Source organism: Indicator indicator, chromosome 22 (assembly GCF_027791375.1).
Source record: "Indicator indicator isolate 239-I01 chromosome 22, UM_Iind_1.1, whole genome shotgun sequence".
Taxonomy (NCBI): Eukaryota; Metazoa; Chordata; class Aves; order Piciformes; family Indicatoridae; genus Indicator; species Indicator indicator.
In genome coordinates this window covers 9,162,708-9,178,904 of record NC_072031.1, presented here as the reverse complement: position 1 = coordinate 9,178,904, position 16,197 = coordinate 9,162,708, and the positions used below count along the sequence as shown (strand labels likewise).

The 16,197-nt window shown below is 42.2% G+C and overlaps 1 protein-coding gene across 1 annotated transcript; it reads right to left on the bottom strand.

The window, feature by feature from the left end:
* Window positions 1-5,660: 5,660 nt before the first annotated feature.
* Window positions 5,661-15,420, bottom strand: LOC128974643 (acyl-coenzyme A synthetase ACSM4, mitochondrial-like). Its single transcript, XM_054391317.1, has 14 exons — window positions 15,362-15,420; window positions 13,995-14,226; window positions 12,922-13,132; window positions 12,299-12,506; window positions 11,798-11,941; window positions 10,955-11,111; window positions 10,265-10,344; window positions 9,455-9,578; window positions 8,892-8,972; window positions 8,676-8,777; window positions 8,168-8,295; window positions 7,362-7,461; window positions 6,567-6,686; window positions 5,661-5,747 (listed from the first exon to the last, which is right to left on the bottom strand). The coding sequence occupies exons 1-14, from the start codon at window positions 15,418-15,420 to the stop codon at window positions 5,661-5,663; spliced, it is 1,833 nt and encodes a 610-aa protein (XP_054247292.1).
* Window positions 15,421-16,197: the final 777 nt, after the last annotated feature.

Here is a 16,197-nt window from a genome sequence, read left to right as displayed (position 1 = left end):
TTTTCCTTCACCTATTTCTTTCTTTTTTTGTCCTGGTCAGGTTTTGTTATCTTTGCAAGGCTGCACTAACACCTTGGCCTGACTGAGCCAATGTACAGACTGAGAGGTCTGTGACTGCAGTCAAGAGGAAACCTCCTGAGACGTTCCCTGCTGTAATAAGCAATTTCCACTACTCAAACAGGGCCCAGGGAATAATCCAGACAGAGCTGCATGGACCAGTACCAAACCCCAACAACCTCTTCCAGGATTCTATTTTTAAGACTGTTTTGAACACGAACACTTCCCAAGATCGCATTAAAAAAATTGTTGCACATGTAAATGGAAACCATGAACAACCTGATCACTTCAGACAAAGTGGATTGCCCTCACAAGAAGTACTTGCATTTGAAATCTGAATGTGTTTAAAAACCATCAGATTCTGAAACTGTGAACAGATTACATTTTTCAACGTTTTCATTTTTGCACTGAAAAATCAAATCTTAGTTTACTCCACTTAAAAAATGGGATTAGGTTCAAAATATCCAATGTTTTGTTCTGATTTAATCAAAGAAAGAACAATTATTCTCCAAGAACAAAGCTGCTACTCAGGAAAAGGGAAGGGAAACGTCAAACCTTGCATCAGGGCTGTTGGAACGCTGTGTAGAAACAGAGGGAAGCTAAACACAGACATTGAGGCTTTTCTGGGAGCTGGGGCATCACTGCTTAGCCAGGTGGGGATCATCCTGCTACCCCTGACGAACTATTCATGGCTAATTCTGAATGTGAGTGCCCTGGGGTTCTCTTCAACCACTCCAGATACTCTGCTACTGGAGTTTGATTCCTGCCTCACCTGCTTATGCCATAGTTACTGTTTATCCCTGCACAGACCATTGCCACCAGTAATGAGATGTGAAAATCCTGCTGACATTCCCCCAGACCTGCTGAACCCTTTTGACTCTGATAATCTGCAAGCAGTGCAGACAATAACAACTCTGCTGAGGACCTTGACAGGCAATCAATCGTGGCCAGCTGAGGCTTTTGCCCACACTCAGCATTCCATCCCCTTGTTACTGCAACAGCCAACCACTACCTTTCTCTCTTCAGTTAGGAATTCAGAATGTCTAGAAATACATTTACTGGTTTAGAACTGTATTTAATTGGTAAGACCTGATTATTTTGTTTAAAATAATTAGAATGAAGTGATGCTCATAGACACAATTCGATTAGGTGAAGGAACATTTCATTCCCCTGTATATAATCACAGTGAAATCTAATAGAGGTTCAGCTGTAGTTTCATAGAATCATAGAATCAGTCAGAGTTGGAAGGGACCACAAGGATCATCTAGTTCCAACCCCCTGCCATGGGCAGGGACACCTCATACTAGATCAAGCTGGCCAGAGCCTCATCCAGCCTGGCCTTAAACACCTACATAACATAAAGATGTTATCTTCAAAGATGCTGTCTTCAACATAAGAAGACAACATCAGATCCTATCAGGACAGGCCTGGGCTGCTCAGCTAAGCAGTGTTTATTTATGTAGCTAGGATGGGGTAAGATTTTTAATGTTGCATTTCAAAACCTGAATATTTATTTTACCTCTGGAACGTCTTTTAAACAAATTAAAACAAAATTTCCAGTATTCCAAAATATAACCTGATAGTATTTTTGAGCTGATTATTAGGAACAATTTGTATATTCAGAACTCAGCCACACTTGCCTTTCTGGGGTATTTGTAAGGTGCAGTAGCTTTTTTTCACCTGCTGAAGAATTAATTTTTTCAGGATGGTGAGATGTAAATTCAGGAGACAGAACAATAAAAGCTTTTAACACCCAAAGGATAGAGCTGGAATAAGGCAACGGTCAGCAATCACTAACTTGATGAATAATGTTCAATAGAAAGACTAAGATGAATAATGCAATTTTCTACAATGTACTTTCAAGCCAGTGAAAGTACAGATTTCTGAGCCAGGTGCTGGGCAGCTTTCTGGGTTTTATTGTTTCTTGAGCTCCACAAATGGTCCTTAAAACTACTTCTGGTGAGCACAGGGTGGGGCATTCCTAGCAGACAGGAATTCTTCACTGGTGTCTAAGCAGCCAGATGATGTCCTCAAGAGTGTTCAAGAAGAGAGGTGACTGCAAACATCCTGATGCAGTCTGGCCATGACATTATCATAGATACCTAACCCTCTCTGTCATGGCAGCAGGGTGGTTTGATTCCTCTGCACTCATCCATATATGCTGGGGAAAACCCCAGGAAATCAATGCATTAGGATCACCAAAGGAAAAGGTTTTCATTTAACTCTAGGATCCAGCTGCACACAGGCAGAAATGGCAGTTTTGCAAGTCACAGACTGACAGATTGCAGTGGGCTGGAAGGAACCCTCAAAAGTCATCTTGTCCAAATCCCCCTGCAGCAAGCAGGGACACCTCCAACTAGATCAGGCTGCTCAAGGCCACATGGGGACCTCAGTTTCTGGAATTATTACACTCTTGACAGTGCACAACACACTCTGTGTGGGATGGAACTAAGGCAGAAAGCTCCAGCCTGCAAGGTGGCTCTGGTGCAGTGGATACCTGCTGAGATCATGCTGTAACACCATGCAGTCAGTAGCAGCATTAACACCTGGGTGAGGTTGTTTTGCAGCCTCGTCATAACGTTGCACTTCTGTAATCCCTGCAGAGAGCATGCATCTCATGTTACCATGTCTGTGGATGAGAGGACTGTGAACTCTCAGGAGGTCATGCATCAGAAAACATTTGCTACAGAATACTTATTCTGATGCAGGCACTGCCTTTTCTATTGCTTCTGAGAAAAACATCAAATTGCAGCTGTGCTGTACAAGGGAGGGGGAAGACATCTCAAAGGGAAAAGCTAGTCTGATGACAATTATATTCTTTTAGGCAGAACAATAAAATTCTGTTAAGTTTAAAACTCTGTGGCTCCAAAAGAAAGCCTTGTGCTAGAGACACATTTTGCTTTCTGCTGCTTCCAGCTGCAAGCTTGTGGCTCTGAAACAACTGTGCATGGATCAGAGGAAATGCATTGGTGATTCTCTGATCTTGGGCAGTGGAGAAGAACTGAATAAACTGTCTGCCTTGAACCCAAGACAGAAAAGTTTAAGGGGTTGGTGCAGCATGGAGCAGACTACCTGAGCATGTGGCATGCATCATAGAATCACAGAATTGTTAGGGTTGGCAGGGACCTCAAGGATCATCTAGTTTCAACCCCCCCAGCCATGGGCACAGACACCTCACACTATATCAGGAAACCTGACAGTCTGCTTGACTTTGATCCCAGCTCATTCAAGCAAATAACCAGGTGCTGAGTACAACAGAAATCCAGTTTCTAAGGTCAGCTAAGCAAGACTGTGAATGTAGGTGACAACTCCAGTGCTGAAGCCTGGAATTTAGAGAGTCAAGAACTCATGACCACACTGAAATCAGCTGTAAAACTCTTGTCTTCAGTGTGATAGTTTTATTAACTTTTTTAAGTTCTGAATTTCCTCAACTCTGAACTTATTTGCTTGGTTTCAGGTTCTTAAATTTGGTGAGGGGGGAAAAAAAAAAAAATCACCCTCCCAGTCCTCAGACATTACTCGAGTTGAACTTCCCAAAGAGCTAGCTGCAGAGACAAGGACAGCTCTCAGGGGTTCTGAATCCCAGTCTGCACACCTGGTTATCATTTCACTTGTTGTTTTGTTGTTTACTTATGTTTTTGTTGGTTTTAAACACTTGCTTGTTTCAAACCAAGCAGAAAGACATAGAAGATGCGTGGTCCATGAGGGCCCAGGAGTACATAGCTTTGAGAGGAAACTCAACTAGGGACAGAATAGAGCCTGAGGTAGCCACAAGTGATGTGCCCAAATGAGTGCATTCAAGGAACTAATGATTAGTTTTATGATCTATGTAATCTATTGCTCCTAGAAACCTTAGGAGTGAAATGGTGAAAAGTGATCTGAAATCCCTGTCAAATACTATGGAGCATTAAAATCAAAGAAGAAGCTACTGTCCAAAAAGAATGAAGTAAACATTTATTTATTGAGAATTGCTTTCATTTCAGCAGTTGCTAGTACAGAAATTGTGTCACTGATATAAGCAAAGTGTTTACTCTCAAGAAAAGTTTCCTTTGTCAAAATTACAATTCTCCAATTTCACTCTACTGCTGCAGCAGATTCAGAACTTGAGGCAGTGAGACACAGCTCTAAGAGACATTCTTTCCTGCCTAAAGATGCTGTTGTCCTCCAGCAGTTTCTTCTTATTTAATGAACAGAGGAGGACTCCACGGCTGGGGATGTTTTGGTCAAATAATGAAAATTCATATCAGCAAACAAAATCTTTCCTGAGTACATGAAATTAAAACACCTGAGGATGAACACCTAAGAACTGATATAGCCTTAAAGTTTGGCCAACTGTTGCAACTGTAAGAAGGATGTGTACCCCACAAGACATGCTTCCTTATGAAGCTGAGCTACCTGTTAAACAGAGATGTGATCGTTCCAGCCAGGTCAAGAGAGGTTTTTAACTGGTTTCTCCTCTCAGTGGCTGCAGAAACAGACTGGTCTGGTAGTAGTTATGTGTCTGCTGTCTGTTCTACAAATTGGGTCACCTGCCCAACAGCAAACTTAATTTCAAAGACCTCAGAAGAGGGACATAAGTTTTGTCTAAGAACAGAGGGAGTGTTTGTGGAAGAAGCAGTGGAGAAGCTGGCACTGCTTGGCATCAACACGTGGTATACAAGAATGGCTTGTGAAGGTCTTATGGTGGCATCAAAGAGGAGTCTTTCCATCTCCAGTAAACAACAGGAGGGCTGCATTCAGTTTAAACATGCTGCATTTAAGGACAGAGCATCTGAACCACTCAAATCCATGGCTACCTTTTCTGCACCTTGGAGCAGAAAATCAACATCAGCATTCTCTCTTCACTAATCTTTGACACTACCTAAAAGGCATGGCTCATGAGCCAGATTCTGATGGGCCTGTGGATATTCAGGACCAGAATGACAGAATCATAGAATCAACCAGGTTGGAAGAGACCTCCAAGATCATCCAGTCCAAGCGATCACCCAGCCCTAAGCAATCAACCAGACCATGGCACTAAGTGCCTCATCCAGTCTGCTTTTGAACGTCTCCAGCGATGGCGACTCCACCACCTCCCTGGGCAGCACATTCCAATGGGCAATCTCTCTCTGTGTGTGAAGAACTTGCTCCTAATATCCAAGTAATACCTCCCCTGGCACAACTTGAGATTGTGTCCCCTCGTTCTGCTGCTGGTTGCCTGGGAGAAGAGACCAACCCCCACCTGGCTACAACCTCCCTTCAGGTAGTTGTAGACAGCAATGAGGTCACCCCTGAGCCTCCTCTTCTCCAGGCTAAACCATCCCAGCTCCCTCAGCCTCTCTGCAGAGGGCTGTGTTTCAGACCCCTCACCAGCTTCGTTGCCCTTCTCTGGAGAATGGAGTGCTATGGTTTGTTCCCTTTTTCAGCAGTGCTTCAGGAACTGAAACTGTGGTACTGACATTAGAAGCTTTGTAAGCAGGCACAGATGTCACATCTTGATGTTATCTGCAGTTTTTGCAGCTCAGGTGTTTAGCAAAAAATAGTTCAGGAGAGGGGCAGCTATATCAGAGAAATTTAGATGGTGCCAATGAAATGAAAGAAGTTCTGTTCAATTCCAGACAATGCTACATCCGTCCCCACTCTTTGTTTCTCAGTTCATTCCTCTTTATCTTCCCAGTGACTGTCTTGGGCAGCTCTTGGACAAACTCCACCTAAATAGAAAAAAAAAAACCAAAAAAAAGACAGACAACAACACAGCCTATTCTACACAGCTGGGTTCCCAGGACTGGCTCTCTGCATATGTGGAATACTAAAAGGAAAAGGACTCCCATCAGTAAGAACTGCTTGCCTAAAGGGTCAGGTCCAAGCCAAATCAAGGCAGCACACTGTGCCAATTGTGAAACAGTTTCTTTGACTGCCTACATGGCCAAACATCTGCATCACTGCCTCCCAACCAATCTGTAACATGAGTCCTGTAACAGAAGGATGAATACCTCAATGGTGTCAGAGGTCAGAGGTGAATGACACGAAGAAAGGAAGGATGTTATTGGCACACAGTCTTAATGGACCTTAGCTCCTGTGAGTTCTGCACTAAGGCACTGCTAGTAGCTCTTTTCCTGTGGTGCTGGGATTACTGAGAAACATCAGGTACATCCTCCTGGGCTTTCCTCTTCTTTATCAACTGTGAGGACCAGTAGATAACAACTTACTCAGATTCAGTCAGATACTACCCTAAATTCACCAGAGTGCTTGGTTGAAGATTAGATACAAAATGGAGAATTGTGGACCTGGCTTAGAGCATGCAGATCCAGCTAGGATGTCATACAAAGCCTGGAAATTTTGCAGAGGTTTAAATAAACACTTTTGTCAATATAAACTAATGCTTTTTAGGAATGATTTTCTGGAGCCAATGATCCAGCTGAATCTTTACCACTTTCTCTTTCAGGTAAGCCATGGAAATCCAAGCAGTAGTTGTCCTGACATTGATGGAAGGCTGCCCTGATTTCAAGCTCCTCCTCAAGAGCATTTACCTTTCTAGGGTATTTGTATGGAGCAGTAGTTTTCTTGACATGCTCCTGCAAGTCATGGGCTAAGCTTTCCAGGTCATTGGATGAAAAGGTTGGGGACAGGACCACAAATGCTTTCACAACCTGTAAAGTAAGGTCAACAAAAGTGGTCAGACACCATCCATTTTTAAGAGCTGAGATATAGGTTACCAGTGAGTAGTACTGTTCAGTCATGACATGCAAAAGGGAGGAACAGAGAAAGCAGCACAATATAAGAATTGGCTGTGCAGGAGGGAAAGCTGAAGGCAGTTTTCCTGCCCCCCCTTAGAATGCAAAAGAATTTGCTCTGTCCTCTCAATGGAGGTAAAGGAGGAGGATTAATAAGACATGTCTCTGCAGAGTTCTTGTGAAGCTGAGGGCCATTTTGCTTCTCACTGAGCACAGAAGGCCCATATCATCCCAGCACAGGACTGTGCTTTCTCCACACACCTAGCCCAAGTTTAATACTAGGGCAGTTATAGTAGAACTCTGGCTACACCAAGAAACCCAGAAAAGACATTTTCAGTGTGTAAAGAAGTGCTTAACAAGAAGGGGAATGTAAGCATTACTGTAGAGAAGATCTTCTTGGGATGAAAAGAAACTAAGAGCACAGGCATGTAAATTGGAAGGGATTTTGCCTGTCACCCCAGGTGACAGGCAGATTTATCCAGGATGACATGCCTGCCTCAGGTCTGTACATTACTCAGTGAAGTAGGAGCTGCTTTATATAGCTATATATTTAAACATATTGCTTCCCCCACCAATGTTCAGCATCATTACCTCTCCCCTGAGAGGATCTGGGCTGCTGACAACAGCTGTTTCTGCCACTGCTGGGTGCTCCATCAGGGCACTCTCCACTTCAAATGGCCCAATGCGGTATCTAGGTAAGGAAAGAAAAAAGCAGGATTTGATTTCATGAGCTCCCACACCAGTACCAAATGTATTTTAATCCTCATATTGCAGAGAAAGCCCCAAAACAAAACAAACCAGCAACCAGCTATAGAAACTTTAGGCAGAGTGGGAAAGTTGGCTGTGTGAGAAGAGTATTCCAGGGTGCTCATGTGGTAGAGGAATGCTCTCCATCTCTCCACTAGCTCCCCCTCTAGCTCCAAAGCTAGAGCTCAACCCCACCCTACAGCTGAGGTCTTCTGTATCAGCTGATGCCACATTATGGTATCACATCATAAAATACCAAATTCATGTTAAAAATGAAATGTTTCATAGAATAGTTGAGGCTGGAAAAGAGCTTACTGAGTCCAACTAGTCACCTAGCACAGCCAAGCCCACAATGCTCCTTGAATAAGAAAGAGTTGCCCTTCAGTTTTAGTCAAAACCCAAACTAGATTAAAACCCCTCCTCTGCCAGTGGAAGCCTTCACTGTTTGTTGAAACAAATGAAATGTTCCAGAGGAAACAGATACAGAGCCCACTGACATCAGCAAGATGAGAAAGCAGGTCCATGAAAAGCTAATAATAAAGCAAGTCAAGAGGTCAACACACTCATGACAGGACTGTCCCATCAGAAGCTCCCCAGGAACACAACATGTAAGATCATACAATGGCAGATTCAGAAGCATGCAAACTGACCCTGAGGAAATGATGATGTCATCATCTCTTCCAATAAACTGAAAATAACCATCTTCATCCATAGTTCCTCTGTCTCCAGTGACATAAAAATCCCCACGCTCACTTTCCGCAGTTTTCTTAGGGTTATCCTAGTGGTTTACAAGCAATCATTTAGATGTTGAGCATGCATTAGCCATACATTCTGCTACAACACAGATATGTTAAATGCACTGGAACTTCATTTTTCAGTCCAGGAGTTTCAAGAATTGTCCTCACATTGCTATAAAACACACCAAAATGTATTTAAAAAAACCCCAACCCCCCCATGTTTTTGTTCTTAAAACAAACAAAACTCAATCTTGAGCAAATTCTTCTCTTCCCCTTTCTAGCACCCACAAATTCAAACAAACAAACTACATTGGTAATAAATAATAAACTAGCGAAAAAATATTCAGTCTTTTGAACCACTATGCAGTTGGAGAGATCTTGGGGAGACTGGTTGTGGTGAGGAATAAAATGAAGTCCTTACTACATATTTAGAGAATAAACCAAGTGGTCTTATAGGTTTGCTTCTGACAGCAATTTCCCCCTGTTGTCCTGGAGGCAGGATATTACCTTTTTTGTCTACAATCTAGAATGAAAAACAATTAGATTTTAGTCCAATGAGAAAACAAATAAACAAACAGAAACTTCCAAGCCAAAGGAGAAAAAGCTTGTGAGAGAATCTAAAGAGCAGCCAACAAACCTGAACATCAAAAAGGGGAGCAGCCTTCCCCATTGATCCAGGTTTAATCTTCATTCCTTTAAAAACACAGCAGATTACTCCCTGCAAATATACAAAACAAACCCAAGTTTTGCAATAGAAAACTGCTACATTCACATTCCACTCATTAAAGGTATTTTCTAGAATAATTTCAAGGCAAGGAATTAAAATTTAAAGGATCCTCTATGTCAGTGCTATGTGGCACAGATAGGTAGAAATCAAGAAAGTCCCTGGAAGAATCCTGTTCCACTAGCTGCAGAGCTCCTATGCTTTGCTAAGCAGTCCTCTTCCATAGATTCAAACTCCTGCCTGCCACTTGGAATTTGCTTAAGGACATCTATGGAATTATTAAAGCACATCTTCTCCCAACAATCCATGCTTCTGGCAGGTTCTGCACGGAGAGCCACGAAAGGGTGTTCTTTCAGAGGTTATCAGGAGAAGGTATTAGTGAAGCCTTCATAGAAACAGGCTGTGCTCTTGCAGAACAAGCCTCAGAACATGGTGAAGCAGACAGGAGTCACCCAGGTTTAACAGAACAGCAATACCGTTTCAGTCTGCCCATATACTTCATGGATGTCCAGCCCAGTCTGGCTTTTCCACTGTGCCATGACTTCTGGGTTGAGTGGCTCCCCTCCACTCAGGCAGTGCTTCAGCTTCATGAACTTGTAGCTTCACAAGGAGTTAAAAAACCAAAAGAGTCAGTACTTAAATCTATTGGGCAAGACAAGGAGCATGAAACTATAAACAAATAATACCACAAAGGGGGGAAATCAGAGCATCCATATGAGTAAGCAGCAGTCAAGAGTTAAACGGAGAAGAAAAATGAAGTTTTTGCTGAAGTCAGCTGAGATTTAAGGACATGCCTATAACTAACCACAGAGCAATTTGCTGAGCCAGGGCTCTGCTTGCTGGACCTTTGCAAGACCCCAAGTGAGAAAGTGCAAGAGGAGAAGGCAGAAGAGTGGCAGGTGGTGAGAACTGGAGCAAGGGGTGATGTACAACTGCTACAAGTCACTGCCTCACACTCACGCTGAGACTGCCTTTCTGGGATGACAGTCCTTCCCAAAGCATGGACAAGGAATATGATCATTGAAAATTGTGATAAAAAATTCCACAGGCACTCAAGTTTCACACCCTCAGGGATTTGCTCACAAGTTCAGCAGTGAAAGTCACATCAAGTTTCTCTCTGTTTGATCACAAAGCTGAGCAAACTCAAGAATTTGTTACGATGGTCCTCTCATGAAGGACATTTCAAACTAAATGACTACCTATTTTGGGTCAAGCAGCCAGATGTGGGAGATCACTGAAGTTTAGTGAGGGTAGGTTAAATATAAGTAAACCATTTCTTGACATACTTGGAGAGATCATTTTGCACCAGCATGCGGAACAGCGTGGGAGCACAGATCAGCACATCGATAGGGAATCTGCAGAGAGTCTGTGAGTGAAACAAGACAGACAGGTGAAGCTCAGACAGAACACTGCCTTCTGCATGGACAGTAAGCAAGAGGGGGGCAACTTAGCTCTGCTTCCTGTGTAAAAGCACCCCATGCTCACTGTTGGGCAGGAAACTCTCCTAGAGCTGATGTAATATGCAGAGGCTCACAGTACGTTTGATGGGACACAACCCCACCCTGCACCCAGGCTGCACAGCTTGGAGCATGGCCACAGCAAGCCTGGCTGTGTCTACATTGCAGGGAGGTTTTCACTTTCATCTTGGCCACTGTGGGCAGAGAAACACTTTCGTTTGTTTGCATTAATACCAGCTGATATTGCTTCCACCATCACTGGAACACAAGGCAAGCAATTAGTGCTGCTTTTGGATGATTGTTATTCAGGTACTCACCAGCTATGAGCAAAACATGTGAATGAACTGCAGGTTTGTCCCCTTCTGTGCACATGAAAAATGCAAACAGGGCCTCTAAGCAATGGATACAGCACCTTGAACACAACTATGGACAGAACTCTCACGAAATCTAGGGATGCTGTTCAGAATTATTTTTGGGCCCCTTATGCAGATTAGCACATCTCTCTGAGTTTTTCCTTACATTTAGGATGGTTGATGCTTCAGTCTGTGGTAGATTATGTATAAAGATGCATGCTCCAAAAGTCCAGGGATCAAAAACACTTCCCAGTGAAGCTACTACCCATCCTGTGTCTGATGTGTTCCATACTATGTCTGAGGGAGTCAAATCCAACCAGTATCTGACAGAGTAGAAAACAAACAGAATGAAAAGATAACGAAAAGATTTTGCTTTAGAAAAAGCCCAAACCAAATCATTAAACAAAGAAAACAAAAGAAACCAACTAGCCCAAGATTTCTGATGAGACACATGGGCACTGGGTACCCTGAGGAAGTTTATTTTTATGGACTGCTTGTCCTAGGACAAAAGAGCATGAATATACACACACACACACATACACCATACATACATAGTGTCAGTCAAAACAGGATAGAGTAAGGGTCTGAATGTCAATAAAGTGACTTCTCACTACGTAGGAAGATAGGGTTGAAGCAGCACTCAGGGATGTTATGTTGGACACCAGGGATTTCTGCTGAAGCACCAGGATGATTTGTGCAACCTCTGCTCATCTATGTGTCACAAAGCTTCTTGCAGCCCAAGCAGCATGGGATCTCTTGGTTCTCTGCACGAAAGTATTCCCAGCTGATGGCTGCCCTTTGACCCACTCTTAACCTTTCTTTAGAGATATTAAAATAGGAAAACGCTTGAGGTGATCCTACCCTGGAAATCTGCTGAGTTTCTAGTCCAGTTTCAGAGGGAGAAGGACTGAGGTCATACATTGGTAATTCTTACTCAGTTATTTTTTCCCTCAGTTCTACTGTGCAGCTTCAACTATCCCATGTTCAACCAGGTTCAAACTTTTCATACCTTTCACTTAAAAGGGGTCTGAAACCAAGACTACCCTGAGAGTGCTCAGTCATCTTTGGAGAACCTGTGGTTCCACTGGTGAAGAAGATAATCACTGAATCCTGAAGGCTTGTTTTCACACAGGAATGGTCAGCAGATTGGTTCCTTTAAAACAGAGAATGCAATCATGACTCCACTGCTTGCTTCCCACAGGCTTTAGAATGCAATGAAGCACTACATATTGCAAGACTCCTATCCCAAAGAAGCATCACAGAAACCTTTCCACAAATTAGACTAAACAATGTGAAATACTACTTCCTAAAAGACAGGTTTAAGAAGAACAGGGCAGAAACTTCCCAGAACATGATCACTGTTAATAAACAACTCAGATGTGGATCAGCAATCAAGCAGTCAGGAGTAACACCTTAATGCTGGCATGTGCTGAGTACTTCTAGATAGGCACTTGTGGAGAACAGATCTGCTTTCTGCACTGTGACTGCAGTCTCACTAACTCATACTCACTTGTACAGGTCAGTGAAGTTCAGCCATCCCTCCCTACTGCCTTTGGACACGATAAGCTTTGTTTTCAGGAACTGACATTCAGATGCCACTGAGTCCACAGCAGGAGCCAATGTGTCATCAGTAACAATGCATTTGGCCTTGGACGCCTGCAGTCGATACAGTAAGTCTTTGGCTGATAACTGGGATATTCCTGGAATTAAGACAATTCCTGCAAGAGCAATGACATTAGTTTGGGATAGCATTTTTTTACATCTGATTCTTCTCTAAGAACCTAAGCTATTAAACTCTTCCCAAACTGACCTCTGAGATTAATTTGTCCTGTCAGTGCCACACCAGTCATAGTGGTCTAACGCAGCTGCTTGTGCTCTCCTGTAAGGAGTGAAATGTGGACCCATCTGGTGAATTCCAAGGCTCTTCCCTACCTTCTGCCATCTCCGTGTCTGCTGCGCAAGCCACCTGTTCTATGGCGCTTAGTGCAAATCCTTTAGGAGTACCTGAGTAATTGTAGCTAGGCCACTCACTAAGTTCTTATATTACTTTTCCTTTATAAACCACATAAATTCCTGATCCTGCCAAGCAGTCTGCATTAACCACTTCTACCAGTCTCAGGTATGCTCACTGACCTGCTCGCATGCAAGCCACATTCACCAGCCACCATTCTGGGACTCGTGGCAGGACCACAACAATTCTGTCCCCCTTCTGCAGTTCACATACTTTAGTCAGCACATTGGCCGCTTTCCGAGACAGGAAGCCCAGCTCTTCAAAGCTCCACTTCACTTCTTCTCCTTTTCCATTTACCCACCAAAAGGCAGGGTTTGGTGGTCTCCTTCCAGCCTACAAAACATAGCGATTCAAAGCCAAAACATTTTCTTCTTCCAGACCATGAAATTATAAATCACAAAATATCTGCAAATGATGTAAGATGTGAGTATTTCCCAACTAGCACATAAATAAATTTCTTCCCTATTGTCCTTCATGGCTCAAGATTTGTTATGGATCAAGCTCAGACATTCCCAATACATTATCCTTCTCTGAACCTGAAATGTTTACTACCCCTACTATCTCCAGGCTCAATTTCTAGTCTGGATCCTATTTTAGCTGAGCATTGATGCTCCTACAAAATAACAGATAATGTCAAATATGTCACATAATAGTCCTGGTATTCTGAATGGATTTGTGGAATACTATTCAACAGAAGCAGCACCAGCAGAGAACAAATTAACACAAGACAACACAGTATCCCAGGCCTCTTCCTAGTCTGCTTGCTCAGGAAGAGGGGAGTTAAGTGACTTGTCTCTAACTACAGGGCATCTGGACAAACGCAGAATCCAATCCACTTTGGAGCAAGGCAATTAAACATTTGTGGGACAACTTTCCCTAGCAAGCAACGTTATTGTCACCTTACCTGTGTTTTTGTGAGGTGAACAGCTAGAGTTACAGTAGGCAAAAGGAATAAGCATGACAATTCTGAGGTTAAACCAAAGTCAGAAGTGACTCACCATTGTTTTTCCTACCTACATAGGGAGCAACAAGGGTCAGAGACATCTTTTAAATAAAGCAAGAAAGAAGGAGGTTTTATATAACTCTGCGGTTTTGGCAACTGTTTTTTTTTTTTTTTTTTAGCTAAGTATCCCCAACTTTTTTTAAATTAAATTTTAAACTAAAGTATCTCATCTGCACAACAAAGATCCTCTACCTTTTCAATCTCAGACCACTTGTCCAGTACATCACTTGCAAAGTTAAAGTATTTTGGTATTTCCTGTTCACCCCGCCTGACGGACTCGTACTGTGAATATACATCTGAGACAAGCAGCCTGGGGGGTCCGTGGAAAGTCCTATTAGGAGGCTTCAGCAGAGTCCACAAGGATTTTAAAGTCTGTAATTTAAACAACTTCATGGCAGAAGATGATCTATGTAGGTGCTGTAGACTATATATAAAAAAAATAAATTAGTGGAACTGTTGCTACGAACCCTGCAACAACAACAGCAAAAAGAAAACAACAAAGAAGAAAACAGTTATGAATTCAAGAGTTATTAATTGAAGTCACTCAGGCCAGCCACAGCCAAACAGATGTTTTGAGCAGTTAATTAAATGTTAATTTTATTTTTTTACCACCAGCCTTTTAAGGACTTAATGTACTGTACTGATCTGGTATCTTCTCTGTAGCTCAGATGACCCTTACAGATTCTTGGATGTGTTCTTTGGGGCTGCTAATTGCCCACAGCTCTCCTCAGTCAAACAACATCTGTTGTTATTGTCTGCATTATAAGAAGGTTACTGGTTCTAACACCAAAGCATTCAGTATCTGATTCTCTACTCTTTTTCCTTCACATGGAGCTCAAGAACATTACCAGACTACTTCCATCAAGATTCTCACCATTTTAGCTTAAACCGTTGCTGCCTGATACAACCATTCACAACATACATCCTTGAGGTCAGTAATCCCTGACATAGGTCTCCAATTTGATTTAGACACTTCTCTACATTTTCTCACTGTAAATGCCCTCTTCCATCTGTACTCACCATAACGATCCTAAAAGCTCTAAAGACCAATTACTTTTTTCCTTTTCATTGCTACTCTTTTTTTTATTATTATTTTCAGCAGTCTAGAAGATTGCTTCAGATCTGTACTCAAGAGTAAAGAATTTTAATGCTATTTAGAGGCTTTTCTTAAGGTTAGCTAAGATAGAAAAACCCTGGAATTGCCCAGAGTCTGGAGCCAGTGTTCATTGGAAGTGCTCACTGTCAGGAGCCAGTGGAGTCCCAGAGGCATATGATGATTCTAAAACCTGAGCCCACCTACTGATTTTCATTTTGCAACCACTAAACACAAGTTACTGAACTCAATTCAAGGTTAAGTGGGTGGCTGTTGAACTTGACAGGTTAAACTTCCTTTTCTGCTCTTGCTAAAGGCTCTACTGGTAAAAAGCAGTCTTTTAAATATTCCCTAAATACATCCACAGCAAATGGACATTAATAAAGAGGTTTTATGTTGTATTCTGGGATATACATTCATTTTTACTGCTTTGTTTTGTTGGTTTTTTTTTGTTTGTTTGTTTTTGGTTTTGTTTTTCTTCTTACTTAAGGAAACAACTGTCAGTAAAACCATCAAGATTTTCATCAAATGTAATCATTCTTTCAGGTTGTGACCTCCACTGTCAATGCTGAAACTCAATGGATCCAATTTTGCTCAACAGATATGGCTAATAATTTTGATAACTCTTTTTAATAACACAGTAAGATATCTCTCATTTCTAATACTGCTCTAGTCCTATGACTTAGCTATGAACTACAGATTTCAGAGCACTGCAATGACAAAATCTACATAAAAACCTGTACAGAAAAGAGGCCAGAAAGAACATTCAGAAGCAATATTCAACACTGGAAACAGTACTCAAGACTGGCTGGATAAAAAAACATTTTAAATCCAAGAATCCCTAATGGTCTACAAAAATGTCTGCAGAGTTTTGCTGTGAGAGCCTTCAACAGTTTTTAGCATTTTTTCACCTGCAAACCTAGAGGTGAAAACGAACCAGGGAAACTGAGGAAAAGCCCCAGTAATGGCAAAGTCTTCTGACCTGCTGTAAGAATCTGAAATAATTTTTCCTGATTCAGTACCATCTGCTTCTTCTCAAGGATCAGCAACACTAGGAAGTCAGACAAACAACATTCTCCTGACCTGTTTGCTGTGGACAGTATAGGCTTAGAGCTGGCTGGGGTAGATCCTCTTCATTCAGTTCATTTGGCTTTCAGGGCTTGTGTTTCCCAAAGGAGGCACTGTAAAGATTAGTCTTTATCTGGAGATGTGAAAAGGGTCTGGAGTGAAACCCTTCCTACTTAATTATTTGCTTCTTTGGAAGTAATGAGAACAGAGCATAGCACAAAACAGACAAGGCAG